This window comes from Mus musculus, chromosome 17 (genome assembly GCF_000001635.26).
Source record: "Mus musculus strain C57BL/6J chromosome 17, GRCm38.p6 C57BL/6J".
Classification (NCBI taxonomy): Eukaryota; Metazoa; Chordata; class Mammalia; order Rodentia; family Muridae; genus Mus; species Mus musculus.
The window spans coordinates 45384810-45404039 of NC_000083.6; the positions used below are offsets into that span (position 1 = coordinate 45384810).

Below are 19230 nucleotides of genomic sequence, written 5' to 3' on the forward strand. Positions count from 1 at the left end.
CATCATGGCAGAAACATGGCGGCATGCCGGCAGGCATGGGGCTGGAGAAGAAGCTGAGAGCTCTACATCCAGATCTACAGAGGACAGGAAGAGAGAAAACCACTGGACCTGTCTTGGGTTTCTGAAACCCTCAAAGCCTACCCACAGTGACACACTTCCACCAACAAGGCCACCCCTCCTAATCCTTTCAAATAGTACTATTCCCTGGTGATCAAGAATTGAAACCTATGAGCCTATGAAGACCATTCCTGTTCAAGTCACAACTTCCAAGTACACGAAGCAGACACACCCCCACTGTGCGGTCTTCTCGATTTCCCATGTTGTAGACACCCCAAGATGTCAAACTCAATGCTGCCCCGTTCCTAACAACCCCCATAGTTAGACTGTCTCAAAAAGTAAGGTGAGGTGATTGAGGAAGACATCCAACTTCAGTCTCCGGCCTCCACCTGCATGTGCACACACGTATCTACACACTTGGCACACACAGGAGGTTGGGGGCACAGTGACTCATTGGATGCAGAAGGTTCAGCCAGTGCCATCCTTCCCTGGCACAGCAGACAGCCCTGAGTGGAATGAGGAGAGTGGGAACGCAAAATGCCGCTGATCAAGAGGACCGACAGCCATGGATTGCTTGGGCAGAGACAGTTCTCTCCAGCCGGCAAGTTTAAGAGATGAAAACTTACCCACTTCTGTTTCTGGAGTCATACCTATTGTTATTTACTGTAGCAGAAGTTAAACTTGAGAAAATAAGACTCCTTAGCTACCATTTATTTAAAAGATTTATCCTGATTGTTTTAAATTATGTATGTGTGGGTGTTTGCACATGCGTGTTGGTTGGTGCCAGTAGAAACCAGAGGAGCTGATACCCTGGAGCACAAGTTACAGCAGGCCGTCGTGAGCCACCCAAATGCATACTGGGAACGGAACTTGGGTTCTCTGCAAGAGCAGCATGCAATCTTCACCAAGCCATTTTTAAAAATAATAATAAAAACAATAAACAGTAGAGCAGAGTGAGATGAACTCATCTGTAGGACATAGCAGCCTCTGTGAGAGTGCACAGCTCTGCTGCAGGAGAGTGGAAAACCCACCAACCCCTGAACTTCCCACAAAACCCCACCAATCCTCACTCAGGAAATCACTGTCCTGAGAAGCCCCGCCCCCTCAGAAATCCTGAACAAGCACTGCCCCTCTGTCCAATCTGCTGCTGTCAGCTCCTGGGAGCAGAGGGCAGCCATCCCTGGACTTGTCCCTCCACACCTGGGACTTACCAACAAATAATCTCTTTCAAAAGATTTTATGTGGGCTGGCGAGATGGCTCAGTGGTTAAGAGCGCCAACTGCTCTTCCAAAGGTCCTGAGGTCCTGAGTTCAAATCCCAGCAACCACATGGTGGCTCACAACCATCTGTAATGAGATCTGATGCCCTCTTCTGGAGTGTCTGAAGACAGCTACAGTGTACTTACATATAATAAGAAATAAATCTTTAAAAAAAAAAAGATTTTATGTATGGTGTGACTCAGAAGTCAAGAAAGAAAGAAGCAATGACGAGGGGAGGGGAGGGGAGGGGAGGGGAGGGGAGGGGAGACAAAGCAGGGCAGAGGGTCCTGAGCACCTCAGCTCAGCTGGGGATCCCCTCCCCTGGGAGCCACAACACCACTGCTGAGGAGGCTTCCTCTCAGAGCTGTGTGGTTCCTGAGCGCCCATGTCTCAGGATGCCCTTCCACTGAGTACCTTCTCCTCTCAGAGCTGTATGCTTCCTGGGCTTCTAAGTCCCCAGATATCTTCCCATCAGAGCAGAAACACTTCCCTGTCTCAATCCTTTCATCCTTTTAAAGATGTGGAAAGGGGTTATGCACCTGGCATTCTCTTCTCATCCCTTGTCTAATTGCAATAGAGGGTGATTGATTAGCAGAGACCTACAGCTGGGCCAAGGTGGACAGAAAGAATGGAGAAGGCTCAGCACTGAATGGAACACATAGACCATGATCCCTCCTCCCAAGGCTCGGGGACCATTACAGAAGACTGGGTGAAGACTGTAAGAGGCAGAGGCAGTGGATGGAAAGTATAGGAAACTCTTAAAGAACTAATACACTTCTTAAAGATTTAAAAGTTTTTAAAAAGTTGAAGTTGGCTTAAGTATGTATCCTGCAGGCAGATCACTAGGGTTTGTTCTAAAAAAAAATTTTTTTAAACTTGTTTTAAAAACAAAATCCCAACTTCCCATTTACCAAATGAAGACTCAGGAGCCAGACGCTGTGGTGAAAGCCTGCTAGCTGAGAGAGGCAGAGAAAGCACCCCGCTGCCCTTCCTGCTCCACTGGAGACCAGAGTGGCCAACAAGCACCCTCGGTTATGTGGTAGACCAATTTAAGAACTCTAGCTGAAAATACAGGCTTTTTTTTGGCCCGCTTCCCGCATCAGGCCCTCAGGTTAGGGTGGGAAGTCCTTCCTGGGTGCAGCTGGCTTTTACTGAGGTGCTCTCTGTGGGGCTGCCACTGTGCACAGCTCCTACAGCACAAGGCTATAGCTCCTCTCGCTGGCAGGAGGTCGAGGCAGGAAAGGAGTGGCCAGCTCCTGCAGTTCCTGAGACAGCTGTGGGCTGAGATGCGGTGATACTGCCACTTTGACAGGAGCCGCCATTTTGGTCAGCTCCTGTGGGACATTTGACTGAAGCGGCCACGGGCTTGGGAGAGAAGGAGGTGCCTGGTGCCGCTCTTGGCAGTTTTTGTGACACAGTGGCTTTTGTGGTGCGCTACTAGGGGACTGCACAAATGCTAATCATAAAATAACCGAAGATTTCAGAAAAAAAAGAATATCAGCAGCTAAATATATAATGGTTGGGAGATAATTCCTCAAGACATAATACTCCTTGCTGGATATATAGATTTTGAAGCCTTAAGGCATCTGAGAAACAAATACACACACAATAATGTAAAAACAAGAAAAAGGTCTTGAAGAAATAAAGGGCCCCAGAACACTTCTTAAAGATTATAGGTCCCAAACTCTCAATACATTCTAAAGCAAAAATTACACAAGTCATACTTTCTTTACAGAATGCAAAGTCACACAAATAACAACATAACATTTTTAAAGCTAGCAACATAGAACTATTTAAATAGTATTAATTGTTGAACCACATTTTGAAACTGTGATATAGTATTTATGAAACAAGGCTACGGCACACACGCAAATGGCCGGAATAGTCACACCATTCAGAGAAAACCAACGCCTTCAACACTGCATTTCATTCAAACAAACTGAATCCCTTACTCTGAATGTTGGGGGTTGGGGGGAATAACATTAAATGAGAGAAACATTTTAAAACAAAGCCACAATAAACCAAAACACAAGTTTTCTGAAGAAAACAGGCCCATCGGATACCAGACACATGACGCAGAGCCGAGTAAACCTCTTCCAAGGAGCAACACTGACTGAAGAGATTTCTGTTAGCAACTGTGTACATTTCCAGAAGCAAAGAACTTTTCAGAGAGAGAGAGAGAGAGAGAGAGAGAGTGAGTGTGTGTGTGTGTGAATAACAGAAGGACTTCTACACAAGGCTCTGAACTAGATCTCACAGGCAGTCTTTCTGCTGCTCCAGGGACAAATCAGATCCCTGCTTTACACAGCTGGCTCACACTCAGCTCAGCTACCAAAAGCCCACAAGCTATCGGTGGTCAAACAGGCCTAAGACCTAGTGTGCTCTTGTACAGATGCAAAGCTCTCAAATAACAGAAGAAAGGCATTCTCTAAACCACCAACAGGGCAACTGCACCTTGGGAGAAAAGCATCCTAGGAAGGTAGTCCCAAGCCACATGCCTGCCATCTGGACATTGTGGATTGCCTTGATAGGCACTAACCCACTGTGACTCCTAATGCTTTGAAGAGACTCTTATGCATGCTGGTACACTGGCTCACACACATTTAATTTCTGCCCCAGATACCAGGTTTCTAAGAAACTCTACCACTTGACACATGCCTGCATTGGATGTCAGAAGCCTCCATCTTGCCAGGATACTGAGGAAGGATGACGGCAGACCTACTGACCAGCGAAAGTGGTTCTGCATGCTGGTGTTGAAGCTGCAAGTCTTGGCGATTCTTTTAGGCTGTGAGTGCATCTGCCTACATTGTAATGACAATGAGTCTTTATTAAACAACTATTTAGCCCGTATACTTTAAAGTCTACATAAAACACAAATGAACTATGAATGTTTTAAATGAATGTAACTGGTTCCAAGAGAGATGGTTTCAAACAGCCTTAGGAAAGACTCCAACAGACTCCTAACTCAACCTCCTATAAAACTCAGAAACGATGAAGACTACCTTTCTAGAGGTCTATGTCAAAAAGCCAACTTAAAAAACAGTAATAGAGGGCTGGTGAGATGGCTCAGTGGGTAAGAGCACCCGACTGTTCTTCCAAAGGTCCAGAGTTCAAATCCCAGCAACCACATGGTGGCTCACAACCATCTGTAACGAAATCTGACGCCCTCTTCTGGTGTGTCTGAAGACAGCTACAGTGTACTTACATGTAATAAATAAATAAATCTTTAAAAAAAAAAAAAACAGTAATAGAACAAGACTGTCTGTTATCATTTAACAGAGTTCTAGACATCTGAACCAACCTGCAACAAAATTTAAAAATCATCACTATACAAAGATATCAAATATTTCCTTAAAAGCCCATAAGAACTTACCAGAAATGGGAAAGCTAAATGACTAGATAACAGAAAAATAGAGGCTTACTTATGGTCCATTCCTGCGCTAACCATTAAGGCCCCAATGGGTCTGCATCCATGTCCTCACCCAGGCAGCTTGTAACTTTAATTTTTTCCATTCCTATTTTTAATGATGGTTATTAAACACTTTAACCTTCCTTGTAACCCATCACCCACCAGAGGTAGTGGAAAAGAAAGGATACAAGGGAAATGGGACCTGTTTAGAAAGGTTCTTTGGAGCCAACTCCTGTGTTGTCTGGAAATTGGCAGTTCAGTTCACAGGTTAGCAGGCAGCGGCAGCTCGTTCCACTCACAAACACTTCACAGATACACCAGCAGTCCAGTTCAGTAGAGTTGGGTTAGCAACAGTAAGTGACACAACCTGGCAGAGACAGCCAGGCCCCAGCCTCAGCTCAAGTCAGCAGGAGGGACCAACAGAAATACCAGGAGTTCTTGGCTGTGCATTTCTCATCAGGGAAGACGTGAGGCCCACAATCATTGCACAGCTAGCTGTACCAGCAAGCCAAGCTCTGTCTCTATCACTCCGTGGAGTCCTATTTATACCCTCCAAACATCACATCCTTCATGTGCCTTGCCTCAGCATGTGAGTGCAATCAGCCCTAGTCCTTGGAAGCGGCAACCAACTGCAGCACACCACAAGGTTTTTGGAGTGTTGCTCTCTATGGAGTCCTGAGACATGCAGCTCAACCACGCAATATAAGCCGAGCCAATACACAGTGTCCTTAGCAAAGAGTCCTTCATCACCTGTCCTTGCTTTAGCAAAGCATCCTCCCCTGTGTCTGCTACAGCGAAACGTTCCTTCCTGAGTCTGCCTTAGACTTTCACACCTGTGCCCACTTTAACGAAACGTTCCTTCATGTGTTTGCCCCAGCAAAACACTATCCAACCGACTTTCCAAAGGACCCTCAAGTTTCCACTACTGCATCAAGGCTCCTAGAGGAACTGGCTTCCTGTCCTCCACCCAGGCAAGACATTCCACAGTATGGCCACAGCAATGAACCTACTCCCATGGCTGACCTGTCACTCCTCTTCTTAAGAGTATTCTCATGACTTCCACAATTTAAAATAAAAGCCCAATTCCCTCCCATGTGGGTCCATATGGTCAGGCCTGTGCTAACGCCACTCCTGACACCGAAGCCACACTGTCCTCTGCTTGCTCCTCCAAACATACAGTAGCAGCATGGGGCTGGCAATCCATCCTGGTGGGATGGCCTTTCCTGGATCTGACTAGGCCCTGGCTTTCTAAAATAGCAACCAAGTGCTACCTGGTGCTACACCTCTTCAGAGTGATCTTTTTAGCCACACTGATGTTGCCCTCTTTAATAGAATCTAAAATTCATGACACTTCTTTCCCTGTGCACGTCTAGTATGCCCTAACGAATGTCAACAGCAAGAGCTCTGCTGTAACTATCACGCATCTCCGACACTTGATACATATTTGGATTTTCACCAGACGTCATACAGCAACTCATACCTGTAATCCCAGCACTCAGGAGGTGAGGCGGGAGGATCACTTCACATTCCAAGCCAGACTCAGGACTGTATGTTCTAAACCAGCCTGGAATTCAGAGCTAGGCCTTGTCACAAAAAAGCAAAAAGGTATCTGTCATCCTCAAGAGAGTTATGCTCAAGAAAACAGAAATAGAGCCTATTTTATCCATTGTTCTAGCTCCAAGCTTCTGGCACAGGATACTCATTTGACAAATACCTGGTGAATGAATGAATGAATGAATGAATGAATGCTTCCTCCTTCCTTTAGTCCCTAGTAGGCTATAGTCAGGCAAACATTTCTGCTAGGTCCAACCCACTGTTGGCCGACACTGTTGTGTTCATTTTGTTGTCACTGTCGCTGAAGCCTCAGCTTCCCAAGTGCTGTGGTCACAAGCCTGGACCACCACACTCTGCTACTAAGTCACCTTACTATAGGTCATCCTCCAATTTCCAAACATATCCAAGTATATTAAGCTAAATGCAAAGCTTTACACAAAGTTTGATGTCCTTATTAAATGAATCTTTAAATGTCTATTTTTCAAAATTCATGTAAAATATTAAAAGTAAAAAAAAAAAAAAGCAAATCTTTTGAGTTATAATCTACAAGTTTTCGTGCCAGTAGCCAGAAGAAACTTCTCTAAGGAGATACTGGGGGAATAATGTTAGGTGTTAGCAAGTCTATCCATCTTGCCAGTGTAGAGAAATGAGCACCAAGGACTGCCTCCTAAGGACTTACACTGAGTCAGGCATCACCTCATTCCAGAGTGCTCATTAAGTGTGGCACGCAGCAAGCACGGTGGCAGGTTTGTGGGCACCCTAAGTATCTAATTACTTCAAACAAAAGGCTACACTCAATTTTTCACATGTTCTTTTTATTCAAGGGTTTACTCACAGGCAGTATTTAAAGTCAGGCTTTTTAAATTAAAGGCCTAAACTACGAAATTTTGTAAATATGACACTGGCAAAGAATGAGCATCTGGATAATTTAAACCCTCATTATCCTGGAGTCCAAGTCTGTAACACGGAACGCAAAGATCAGTATCATTCAAAACAAACAACTGAGAAACCACGGTGCTGGGTAACTTGTCAATGAAGAGGAAGCTCAGTTCAGCCTTGCTGAGTAGGAAACCAGCAACTCGATCTCCTGTGGCAGAGCATCCACTGTGCTTCAGAACTTTGCCTGTAAAGTCTCTTTCTCCATCAGCAAATCCGCGTATCTCTGCTGAAGCTCTTTCTCTCGTTCCTGTTGCCGCTGCACATCTTCTTTTAGACACTGAAGAGAGAAAAATATTCCAGTTACTTCAAACTTAAGTCCACTTACGGCAGCCTACCTTACAAAGAGCTGTGTAAGTTCTCAGGCTTTCACAGTTCTCAGGAACACCGATACATTTTACAGAGAAACCACCAACCAATGTCTTTGCTAAAACACTAATACCACAACCATTCTTTGCTCTGGTCCTGTGATCAGCACCCTGTAAAGCCTCTGCTGCTCTCAATAAACAAACCTCTGCAATCTTATCAATACCCACAACACATTGCAAAAAGCCCTGACTGCCCTGAGGCTGGGCAGGGGCTAGAGTGCACACTAAGAAGATAAATCTAAACCCAATTTAGCAAAGGAGCTGGTGTTCTGTGATGTGCAGCATCTTCAATCACAAAACTAAAAGATGCTGGTTCCCAGAGCCACATAAATGGCAAGCCACTAAGTTTCAAGGAAACTAGCCACAAAATTGACTTATATTCTCTTACACAGTCCATCCTTTAATACAAAAGACACTGAGAAGAGTCTTCAGAGCAGCAATCGTTGGCTTGATAGCCATCTAAGCATAGCCAGGTCTAGATCAGAAAGTCAGAAACCCACTTCAATACTGACTTCAGAGATAACTGCCAGGAGGAGGAGAAAGAAAGGACTGGGTGACTCTTCACAGTCCTCTGAGCCATCAGGCAACACATGCTGTTACCTCTAGCCTACGGGGAATAGCAGAGTCTTCATGTTTCTTGAGTTCTTCAAAAGTGCGTAGCTCCAAGTGAGCCTGCTCAATCTGGTCCCATAAGTCATTCAACTGCTTCATGAGCCCCATAGCACGAGACTGGTAACCACCAAGCAAAATCTTCATCTTCTTTTCCATCTTTGCAGCTCTCTTGGCTTCTGTTGTCATGTGACCCCTGTTTATCTGGGGAATTGGGGAAGGAGTGGAGAATCACATGAATATACATGAGAAAAACAGATTATTATATAACAGGGCTAAACTAAGTACCTAAAGCAAAATACACCAGGTTCCTCTCACCTTCACTGATCCCATATGTAACACAAAATTGGCCTCAACATGGAATTACCTTATACCCAACTATTCCATAACTTCGCCCAAAATTCAATCCCAAAGCAGGCTTGAGTTTCAGAGCATGGGAAAACTGCTCTCTACCTTGTGCAAATGGTTTCTGTGATCATTCATCGGTCATTCTAGACTGCCACCTAGTCATCTTCTTTTACGTAATAAAATTCACTTCGGTATCACACACGTGTTCCCCCTCTTATACCGAACGATATTCCACTCAAGTACAGCAGGCCACTTGAAAAATGGTATTGTACCCAACCACCGCCAGCTTGCTTTACTGGAGGTCAAAGTCAAGTAAGCTACCAGGGGTGGGGAAGAATACTGCATGTGCATGTCTTGGAATATGGGATGGAGCTAAAGTTACTTTAGATAAAGCTCCTTCAAACCCATCATTCTTTCAACATTTATACAGGTTAAGGTTTTATGCTTCTGCAATTGACTTAAACCCAAGTATAATGCTACTGTTCCTTATTTTTCTCTCATGGGTAGTAAATCAGTAAGTTCCCAGCATAATACAGCTGCCAAGAGAACCAACAACTACTGGTCAGGCAGGCAGGCAGGCAGGCAGGCAGGCAGGCAGGCAGGCAGCGCAAACAGTTGGTGAGAGCCGTGGGACTACACAGCTGTTCTGATGGAGCTGTTGTTCTCCGAACTCTGTGCCTCCATTTCTCCAGCAGTAATAAAATGGTCATCACTGACAGTCAAACATGAAACTGGAAGGAGATCATGTATACAAACACTCCCAAACACCCAGAATGTGGCATAGAATAAGCAATGAACAGTTATGAGCTGATTACAATGATTGTGTTATAGATATGAAGAGGCCAACCATTTCACTCCTCTCAGTAAAGGACTGAGACTTGAAAATCTTTAAATTCCAACTTCAACAAAGGACCTCTTGGGGGAAAGATCAGAGAACAGCTGTGCTTTCTTTTAGATGGGCAGTGTGCCTTCTGTAAACCACCATATCAAATGACATACACTGGACCTCTGTTCTACAACGCAACGTTATCAGAACATAAGAATATTAATACTCTTTGACTTGATGAGAAGATTTTTTTTTTAACCATGAAGTTCAAATGAGGTGAAGGATCCCTGAGTACTCGGTTCTTCCCAGCGTCTACCTAAGTGAAGACAAGCAGTGGCAGAGACATACACCCTGCTCACAGCTACACTATTACAACCCCATCATCCACCCACAGTATATATATGTGTGTGTGTGTGTGTGTGTGTAAACAAAGTGAGCGATACCTACACGAGAGCAGCACACAGCCATAAAGAGCAGGGAAGTACTAACACATGCTACTTGTGAACTTTGCAAACACAATGTTTAATTAAAGCTGCCAATCACAAGTGCCACACGAGACATGGCTTAACTTCTGTGAAGCACTGAGAACGGGACTAGTGCAGCCAAAGCCACACAGGTCGAGAAGAGGAAGTGAATGCCACAGGCATAGGGCTTCTTCCCAGGGTGAAGAAAATGTCCTTAAGGCGTAGCAGCATCTGCACAGCGCTGTGAGTGCAGGAGAAGCAGCTATCTCTCTCCCTGAAAGCAGCTGTCGGAGCTATGTGATCTACATCTCAGAGAAGAGTCTGCACAGAGGAAAGAGCACTTCTGAGAGAGAAACACTCCGCAGTTCCTCTGGATATAAGACAAGAGTTCTCTCTTCCTTGTCCCTGAGATCAAAAGCAGAGTGTTCTGGATCTAGGTTCTAGAAAGGTAGTATGGAGAAAACTAAATGGCTCTCCTATCGGGCTCAAGCAATAGCTCAGCAAAGGACTCAGCACCCAAGCCAGGCAGCACACAACCTTCTCTAAGTCCCAGCTCCAGGGACCCAAGGCCTCTGGCCCTTTTGGGCACCTGGACTGAAGTGCACATGCCCACACACTATGCACACATAACTAAAAATAAATAAAAATATTTATTTTATTTTGCAAAATATTTTAATTTTGTCTCACAATGCAGTCAAGGAGTGAAGACAGTATTTTACATTTACTCTCTTCCATGTCAAACATTTTTGGAGCACGTCTTTTTTAACTAGTGATTTAGACCATGTCTAAACTTATAATTATTTGTGAAGCTTTTCAAAATGACCAACCCCAGTTTCTGATTCAATGGTTTCAGAACACTGTCTCCCAAGTCCCCACTAAGTTCTAATGAGCAGCCAAGAGGAGGAATGGATCCATTTGGGATCAGCAGAGACCTGGTTATCAATTGTCACTACATCAGTCTTCCCTCCACCAGAGGCAAGTAGCAAATTCCACAGAGCTACATCAAGGTCTGTGCTGTGTGTAACTCAACCAGTACTAGACTTCACTCACATGTGGGTTTCAATACACATCCAAAAACCCTTAAAAGCATAGAATTTCAAGTTAATATGGTGTGTCTTAAAAATTAGTTATACAAATTAACATTTTCATTGGTTAAGATATCTCAATTAGCTTTACATTGACCACACTCCATAGATATTCAATTTCCAGCCTGGTTAACAGCTTAATACCTATGTGCAGAAACCATTTAATTAGTCATCGTGGTACATTTAGCACTGAGTCCCCTGTCTCTGGTAATTACCTCACTCATATAGTTCAGCTGTTTATTATTCCCAAACCACCAGAGGTTTTAAAACTTCAAAGTTGTTAGTTTCTACTTATTGCCAACAATTACATTTCAATCACCTCAAACTTCATAAAAATCTTCTGGCTCAACTACAGCTTTAGATAAAATAAATTGAAACACAATAAAAAAATTTCAATAAGTAAATATATTATGTCTATCTGTGTGGGTCTATGTGTGTATAGTCAGTCATCAGACATAAAAAATTAAAAAGTAGCTTTTAGTATTTTTAGCTTTTTGACATCTGCTATCTAATTGTTAAAATGGGGGGGGGGGGGATATCAGTAAGTTTTAAAAACACAGCCTACTGACTGCTGAGCAAACTGGGAAACAAAGCCTGTAACTCTAAGACCTGAGGTGTCAGGAGCTAAAAGCTGGTGGTTCAAAAGCTAAAACTGATAAAAATCAGGCTGTTATCAAATTCATATCCTAGTCTTCTAGAAAATAAGTAAGCCGGGGGGGGGGGGGGGGGGGGGGGAGAAGGGAAGCAGGAGAGTGCACTGACACGCGCGTCTAGCTGTCAGGATGAAGCCCACTACTCGGGATGCTAACTTAATTTTTTTTTTTTAAATTAAGCATCAGCAGCTGTCCCATTGAAACTTATTTTGAAGAAAAAAAAACAGAAACAAAACAAAACAACAACAGAAAGTGCAATCCTGACGTAAGGAAATGATACAGCCTCCTCCATCTGATTTCCAAGTGCTCTTCTAAAAACAAGGGGGCTGGGGGAGGGACTACAGCACCTCTCAAACCACCACATTTTAAAGATCACTTACACAGTCAAATGTGTTGGCACTGAGAAGCAGACTAATGTTAGTGAGTTTAAGGCCATAGTGAGTGTTCCAGGCCAGCCAGGACAACTAAGTAAGACACTTTACAAAAATCAAACAAACAAACAACCAAACAACAACAAAAAGCACTTACACCATCTACACTTATCAACAACATTCAAAAACTACTACTCCAGGGGCCAGAGAGATGGCTCACCAGCTACAGAGACCACGCTGCTGTTTCAGATCACCTGAGCTTGGGTCCGAGCACACACTTGGAGTCTCATGTCTATCTGTTGATTCTCTTCTGGCTTTGTGCATACACGCACACACAAACTGACACACTCATTAAAAAAAACAAAATTATTTTTAATGCTATTCAGTTATTTTTAAAGGATGAACATCTATCTGAAAATATGAAATATAAAATGTTCTAAAGTCTAACATGTTGTGAGCACTGGCATGTACCCCAAGGGGAAACTTTATATTTACCCTCATTTACCAGGCCTCAAAATTATTTAAAATGTCGTACTGTAAAAGTTTAAAAAGTAAAATTATTTAATTTTTCAGGCTATTTGCATAAGAAACAAAGAATTTCCATCCCAAGGCTTCTCACTATGCGTATGTGAAGACTCCACACTCTGCAACACAAAACACTGAGTTCCAAACATGTGGGCAAGGGGAGCTCAGCCGAGCAGCAGGCTGAACAGAGAAGCACCCTCCTTTTCCTCCCTTTTTAACCTCATGCCCACCTCCACCACAGTCAGGTGAACTTTGGTACACTGAATTTGGTGGAAAGCTTTTCGGCGGCTATCCAGTCTGTCTGTTGTATATGTCAGAAACTGCATGTGTACAAACTACTTAAGACAAGAAAGGGGGCTGGTGAGATGGCTCAATGGGTAAGAGCACTGACTGCTCTTCCAAAGGACCTGAGTTCAAATCCCAGCAACCACATGGTGGTTCACTACCACCCATAATGAGATTTGGCGCCCTCTTCTGGTGCATCTGAAAACAGCTACAGTATACTTATTAATAATAATAAATAAATCTTAAAAAAAAAAAGACAAGGAAAGAAAACCCCAAGGAAGTAATGATCTTTGTCCTTGAGATGTGCAGAACTAAAAGGATCTTGTATAGTCAATTAGGATGACATGTGTAGGCAGTTGAGGCTTCTACCTGTGAGAATGTACCCACCAACAGGAGCATCAACCTCTACACAAACCACCACTCAGGCTCCCTAGCAAGATAAACATCCATCAGGGTTTCCAAGTGCAGGCCTGTCTCTGTTCAGGAAGGGGGTTTGAGTCTAAAGTCAGCCTGGGTAACCCAGTGAGACCATGTCTCAAAAAATAAAAAGCAAGTTGCAGATGTATTTATGAGGCAGAGCGCCTGCCTAGCATGCATAGGGCTCTAGGTTTACTCAATTCCCAGAACCACGCCACCAAGACAAGGTGAACTCTGAACAACAGGCTAGCCTTCAGTCAGCCTGCTTCCTTGGCATCCTCACCCATGGAAGCAGCCTGGACTGGAGCACAATGAGAATAAGCAATGTCCTCCCTGGGCTGAAAGGAAAGGAACAGGGGAAGTGAGTGGCTTGATGCCACCAGACAACTCCCTTAAAAAACAAACAAAATAGACACAAAATCAAAACATTAACTTGTATGTCTCCACATAACAAGAATTTCAAAGCTTGAATGAAGCTATTAAGATTTTTAATTGTGGGCTGGAGAGATGGCTCAGCGGTTAAGAGCGCTGACTGCTCTTCCAAAGGTCCTGAGTTCAATCCCAGCAACCACATGGTGGCTCACAACCATCTGTAATGATATCTGATGCCCACTTCTGGAGTGTCTGAAGACCGCTATAGTGTACTTACATATAATAAATAAATAAATAAATATTTTTTTTAAAAAAGGTTTTTAATTGTGAGGCTAGGGAGAGGTTAAGAGTGCTGGCTGCTGTTTCAGAGGTCCTGAGTTCAATTCCCAGCCACTACATGGAGGCTCACAACCATCTGTGATGGGATCTGATGCCCTCTTCTGGTGTGTCTGAAGACAATGACAGTTTACTCATATACGTAAAATAAATAAATAAATCTTTTTTTTTTTTTAAGGTTTCTAATTGTTTATTCTAAAGAAGCTATAAAAGTATAGAAATACACAGCGGAGACGGTTCACAAGATTCAAAGGTGGCATTTCACAACCTTGCAAGCAGTAGCACACATAAACAAGACTGGTACTTCAGAGATTTTACAAGCTACACTTTCCTGTAGAGTTTAAGTGGAAGTAAATGTTCTTTTTTTCTTAATACTACTATTTACACTATTATGCTATTAGATGGAAAACATGGTTCAAAATCATTTCAGTTCAGTTTTAAAACTTTCCTTTCTTTATGCAGTGAGCTTACACACTGAAAGGTTCAGAGTGTGGATGGAGAGATGTTTACTGCTTTTGCAGAGGACCTGGGTTTGGATCCCAGCACCCACAGGGCAGCTCACAGCCATCTGTCCCTCCAGTTCCAGGGGCTCCAACCCCCTCCTCTGACACATTCACACTAGCACTCACCAACAAATTAAATAAGCAGTTTTTTAAAAACAAAGAAAAAACAAAAAGAGGGCTGGAAGGATGGCTCAGTGATTAAGAGCACTTTCTCTGCTTCCTAGAGGACCTGGGTTACATTCCTAGAATCCACATGGAGGCTCACGATCATCTGTAACTCCAGCTCCAGGAGATCTAATACCCTCCATGTCTACTAGACACATACATGACACGCTTATATATAAAATCAGGTAGCACACACACACACACCATAAAATTAAATGAAAAAATTTAAAAGTATATGTGTGCCCACACGTGTACTGGGGTGACTGTATCTACAGAGGCGGCTTATGAACAGTAAGCTTCTTTTCTTCTGCAGTTTCTCTATTTTTCTTACATTTTCTACAAAGCACAGGTATTATTTTTAGAAAAACGTCTAGAAATGTTATTTTTAAGTGCATAGAAGAGAAACTGTCTAAAACAGACTGGCCAGAGACCAGTGGAAAACTGATGGTCCCCAGGAGATGAATCAGCGGACCCGTAAGTGTTTCCTCGGGTCATTACAAAGGGAGCTGTATGGGGCTTATAAAAGTCTAATTGTTACTTTCAAGCTCACTGCGTTTGTTAAGGTTACTAAGCTTAAGTAATTCCAAAATAAACACATTCTCCTTGGGTCTCCTATACTGTCTACAGTTTAAGCCCATTCCAGTGAGGTTCAGAAACATTCAGAGCATCCCTCACTGAAACTTGCTTAAGGGCCAGAATATAACCTTATATAAAAAGAGGTTTAGGGACACCCAAAATAAACACACAGCAGACGGCAGCTCACTGCCAGTCCATCACTCAGCTACAGGATCCTGTCAAAGCAAGATGGAGTTCAATCACCACAACACGCTCAGACCGGTCACCAGTACCTCGCCTTCCATCACCGCACTCCGCACTCCTTATTCGCATCAAGTTTTTCTCATGACCCTTCCCTCTACTGATAAGATGCAGGTTCAAGTGATCTATGAGACTTAGTAAGCATTAGATAACAAGCAAGGCAGCCAGGCACCTGACAGCACCACAGAGCAAGTTGCATCCTCAGACTAGGAGATAAAACACAAATTCAACTCATGCAGAGGAGGACTGAGCAACACGGCTGTGCTGCTCGATCTCTGACCCCAGTGTCAGCTCCTATCTGAGTTCTTGCTGGAGACAACTAAGAAATCTGCCAGGAGCCTGAAGAGGCATGACAGATGACAGACAGCAGAACTGGGGAAAGAGAATTATCAAGGACTAAAGAGTCCTCCTATGTACCCCGTGCCACCTATTCCAGCCATCCCAGCCTCAGGAAAACAGATGGACAGCTATAGACGTATTTCCAGCACAGACTTCTCTAGCCAGCAATGCCGACCAACTTAATCCTTAGCCTAAGTTTTCACTGTGGAGTAACAAGTGCATCTTTTCCTGTGTTAAAATATCTGCCTCTATAATGAAAAGCACTGAAAAATGGGATCTGCAGTACAGCCAATTATGCTATAATGTAACTCTCACAAAGTCAGGGTCCTTGGCAGAGCTTTAAGAAATATACCAAGAAGGCCTTTAAATTGCTACCTCTGTTCTGTAAGCCACTTGTTTGCAAGAAGTCAACATTACATAATATTTCTTGACTATATTGACTGTGCAAGTAACATATGGAGAACAGTGTCCCCACTGGGCCTGGTTTCTACCTCTGAGGACAGCCTTTCCATTTTTATAGCTAACATGACAAAACCCACTTTCTAGTCATGCTTCCTCAACACAGCAGTGTAGTTACAATTTCAAATATTATTAAACTTAATGGCAGGGCCTAAATTCTGGCTTTTTATTTCACTTGTGCTCCTAATGGAAACTGCTTCACTCAAACTAATTATGTCTTCAGATGATTTCCTATTTCCACTCAAAGTGGAAACAACTTAGAACACTTCAAATTCTCTCTGCACTTCCCAAACACAGAAATGACTAATGCTAGCATCATCCGAAAATGAGGCCCTCCGCTAATGCTTCCAGAGAACCCAAGTCCACAAGAGCGAAGCACATGTCAGTCTTGTTCCCTGTCATGTGTCCAGGCTAGAGCAGTGTCTGGAACACAGCAGTTATCTAGCAGTGTTCCCTAAATGTGTGAGTAAGTAAGGGGAAAGCACTTTATCTTTAACAATTTGGTGAAAGTTTTTCTACAATGAATTACAGCCATCCCTCATTTTCTTAGAGTCATGGCAGGGAACAGAAATTGAGCCTCTCTGTTACTCTGGGAGAAATACTAGAAACAATAAAAGCTCTAACCTCCCACAGGAGCTCATAACAGCCCCAGAAGTTACTCCAAGGCTGGGACTTTCTGCTGCATGTTAAAATGCCTCTGTACGCTGTACTTGCACAACTTTCCTGAGCTCTTATTTCTGCTTGCCCCTTTACAAACAAATGTCTGACAAGGTTCCAGTTAATTCTGCCTCCATTGCAAAATAGAATCCCCGAATTCAGTTACAATGCAGACTGGTTCCCACTTACTTCTGATCTGTGACTACAATGCTTAACAGGCTCAGAAGCACATCCAACCATGTGCTGCATCAAAGAAATGGTTCTATTAGTCTTAAGTATCTCTTTTTTAATGATTTATTTATTTACTGTTATTTTTATGAGCACTGTGTTTTGCCTGCATGTAAGTCTGTGTGAGGATATTAAGCCCCTAAAAATGGAGTTATATACAGACAGTTGTGAGCTGCCATGTAGGTGCTGGAACTTGAACCTGGGTCCTCTATAAGAGCAGCTGGTGCTTGTAACTACTGAGTCCCAGTTTTAAGAATCTTAAGAACATTTTTTTTTAAGTGCCAAGTTACAAATATTAAACATAAGTGGTGGCTCAAAAAAAAAAAAATGACCCACAGTATAAACTCCAGAGGATATTTTTAAGTATGCTTAGGAAACACCAGCCATGACAACTCTGCGTGTTTTCTTGCCTGATGGGCTTGAGATGGAGCCACAATTTGGATTCACTATTCCAAAGTTCATGGCAGCAAAGGTCAAACACTGGCAGCCATGGTGCACTGTGCTTGCCCAGAAAGCCCACCTTCCTGAGCCTCAAGTAGAGGATTAGCAGTTAGCTACACCATCTAACTACAGTTCCTCCTCACAGTGAACTCTGAATGATGTTTATAATTTAGCAATCAACTGAGATGATGAAAGAATCACCACACAGTTGAAATAAAGTATTTATATATTTCAAACCAGTAAACTGTTGTCTTCAGGAGCTCTGAGAAATCTAGCTGTGATTTATGGATGGATACACACTAAATGGAAGCTTTGTTTATTTGGATCTCTGAATTGCTTCTCTTCTTCCTGAAGACTTAATAAACGTTCTTTTGGAATAAGAGTTTACTAATTGAAAGATTTGATTAAATATTCCTTAAAATTAACTAGCTGGGTTAACAATAAGCCAAGTTACCCAAGAGTCAAAAAGAGAAAAAAAAGTACTTTAGACTGTTTTATGAATATTCTTCCAACATCAGCAATCCCTCAACAAAAACAGTTCAACAGAAGACTTCAGTCCTGGTATGAAGTGAACAAAGAGAACCACATGTTTTTAATGACTGCTCACAACAACCCAAGTACCTCTCCAACAGAACAGAACAGAACAGCGGAGGCTCGCTGTGCTATTCCCTTCAGAATTCTCAGGGCTGATCCAACAGAGAAGAGTCACTGGACTTCACAGCAGCACTCACGCTGTGACATTTGTTTGCTGTCATGAAAGTTAGAGCCTCAGCAGAGTAAGTGAGATTCAAGTTAGAGCCTCAGCAGAGTAAGTGAGATTCAGGGGGATTATCCTCTTCATTTTAAACAACATTAAGATGTCCTTGATCTGCAGCAGAGAGAGTTTACCCACCTCAAACTGAGATTTTTCAAACAAAGTGAGAGATTGAAGTATTTATATATAAATGTTACAAGAAAGCATTCCAAACAGCCTACCAATCAATTACAAAGTTGGCCTTAGATCTATAACTGTCATTTGTAAGAAAAGAAGCCTGCACGACACAAAGTATAACCTACAATTTAACCACTCGTGTTCTGTCTCCGAGAGCTTTCATTATGAATTAAAACAGAGCAACAGTGCCACCTGCTGGAAGTCATAAAACTACAACACTCATGGCCCTGGCACTGCAAGAATTACATTACAAAGACTAATTTCCTAACTCTACAAGCACAAAGGTATGACAATAAGTGGTCATAAAGATTCATATTAGAAGACACTGTTTTTTCCTGTTCATTTCTCTAGTTCCACACAGCCCCAACTACCACAATTAATTCTAATATCTAGATTTAACCCTAAACAAAAATACTCTCAAATTTACTTTCTATAAAGAAAAACTAACAATCACATGAAAGAGGAAGCTTAGGTCATTTTCTGCATCCAGTGTCCTGAAGAATCCCTTTTCCCTTCTCTATTCCATCTTGGCCTCAGACACATCCCTAAAGACCACGAGTAAGAGTCTAGAAAGCATGCTGTGTGTGGTGGCTCACATCTTTATTCACACTGGAGAGGCAGAGGTAGGCAGATGTCTGAGCTTGAGACCAACCTGATCTACACAGTAAGTTCCAGTGATAGGCATAGTGACACAGTAAGACCCTGTCAAAAACAACAACAACAACCAGAACCCACAAGGCAGCCTGGCAGTCTGTGTTATTTACATGCCACTGCAAAATGTCTACAGAGATTCTGGAATTCAGAACATGAACATTCT

The 19230-nt window shown here is 42.9% G+C and overlaps 1 protein-coding gene across 1 annotated transcript in view; it reads right to left on the bottom strand.

Moving 5' to 3' along the window:
* Positions 1 to 7077: 7077 nt before the first annotated feature.
* The window catches only part of Cdc5l (cell division cycle 5-like (S. pombe)), a 41821-nt gene continuing 29668 nt past the window's right edge, over positions 7078 to 19230 (bottom strand). Inside the window, exons 15-16 of the mRNA NM_152810.2 lie at positions 8184 to 8396; positions 7078 to 7495 (exon numbers count right to left, since the gene is read on the bottom strand). Coding sequence (NP_690023.1) covers positions 7391 to 7495; positions 8184 to 8396 — 318 coding nt within the window. The 3' untranslated portion in view covers positions 7078 to 7390. The remainder of the gene's footprint in view (positions 7496 to 8183; positions 8397 to 19230) is intronic.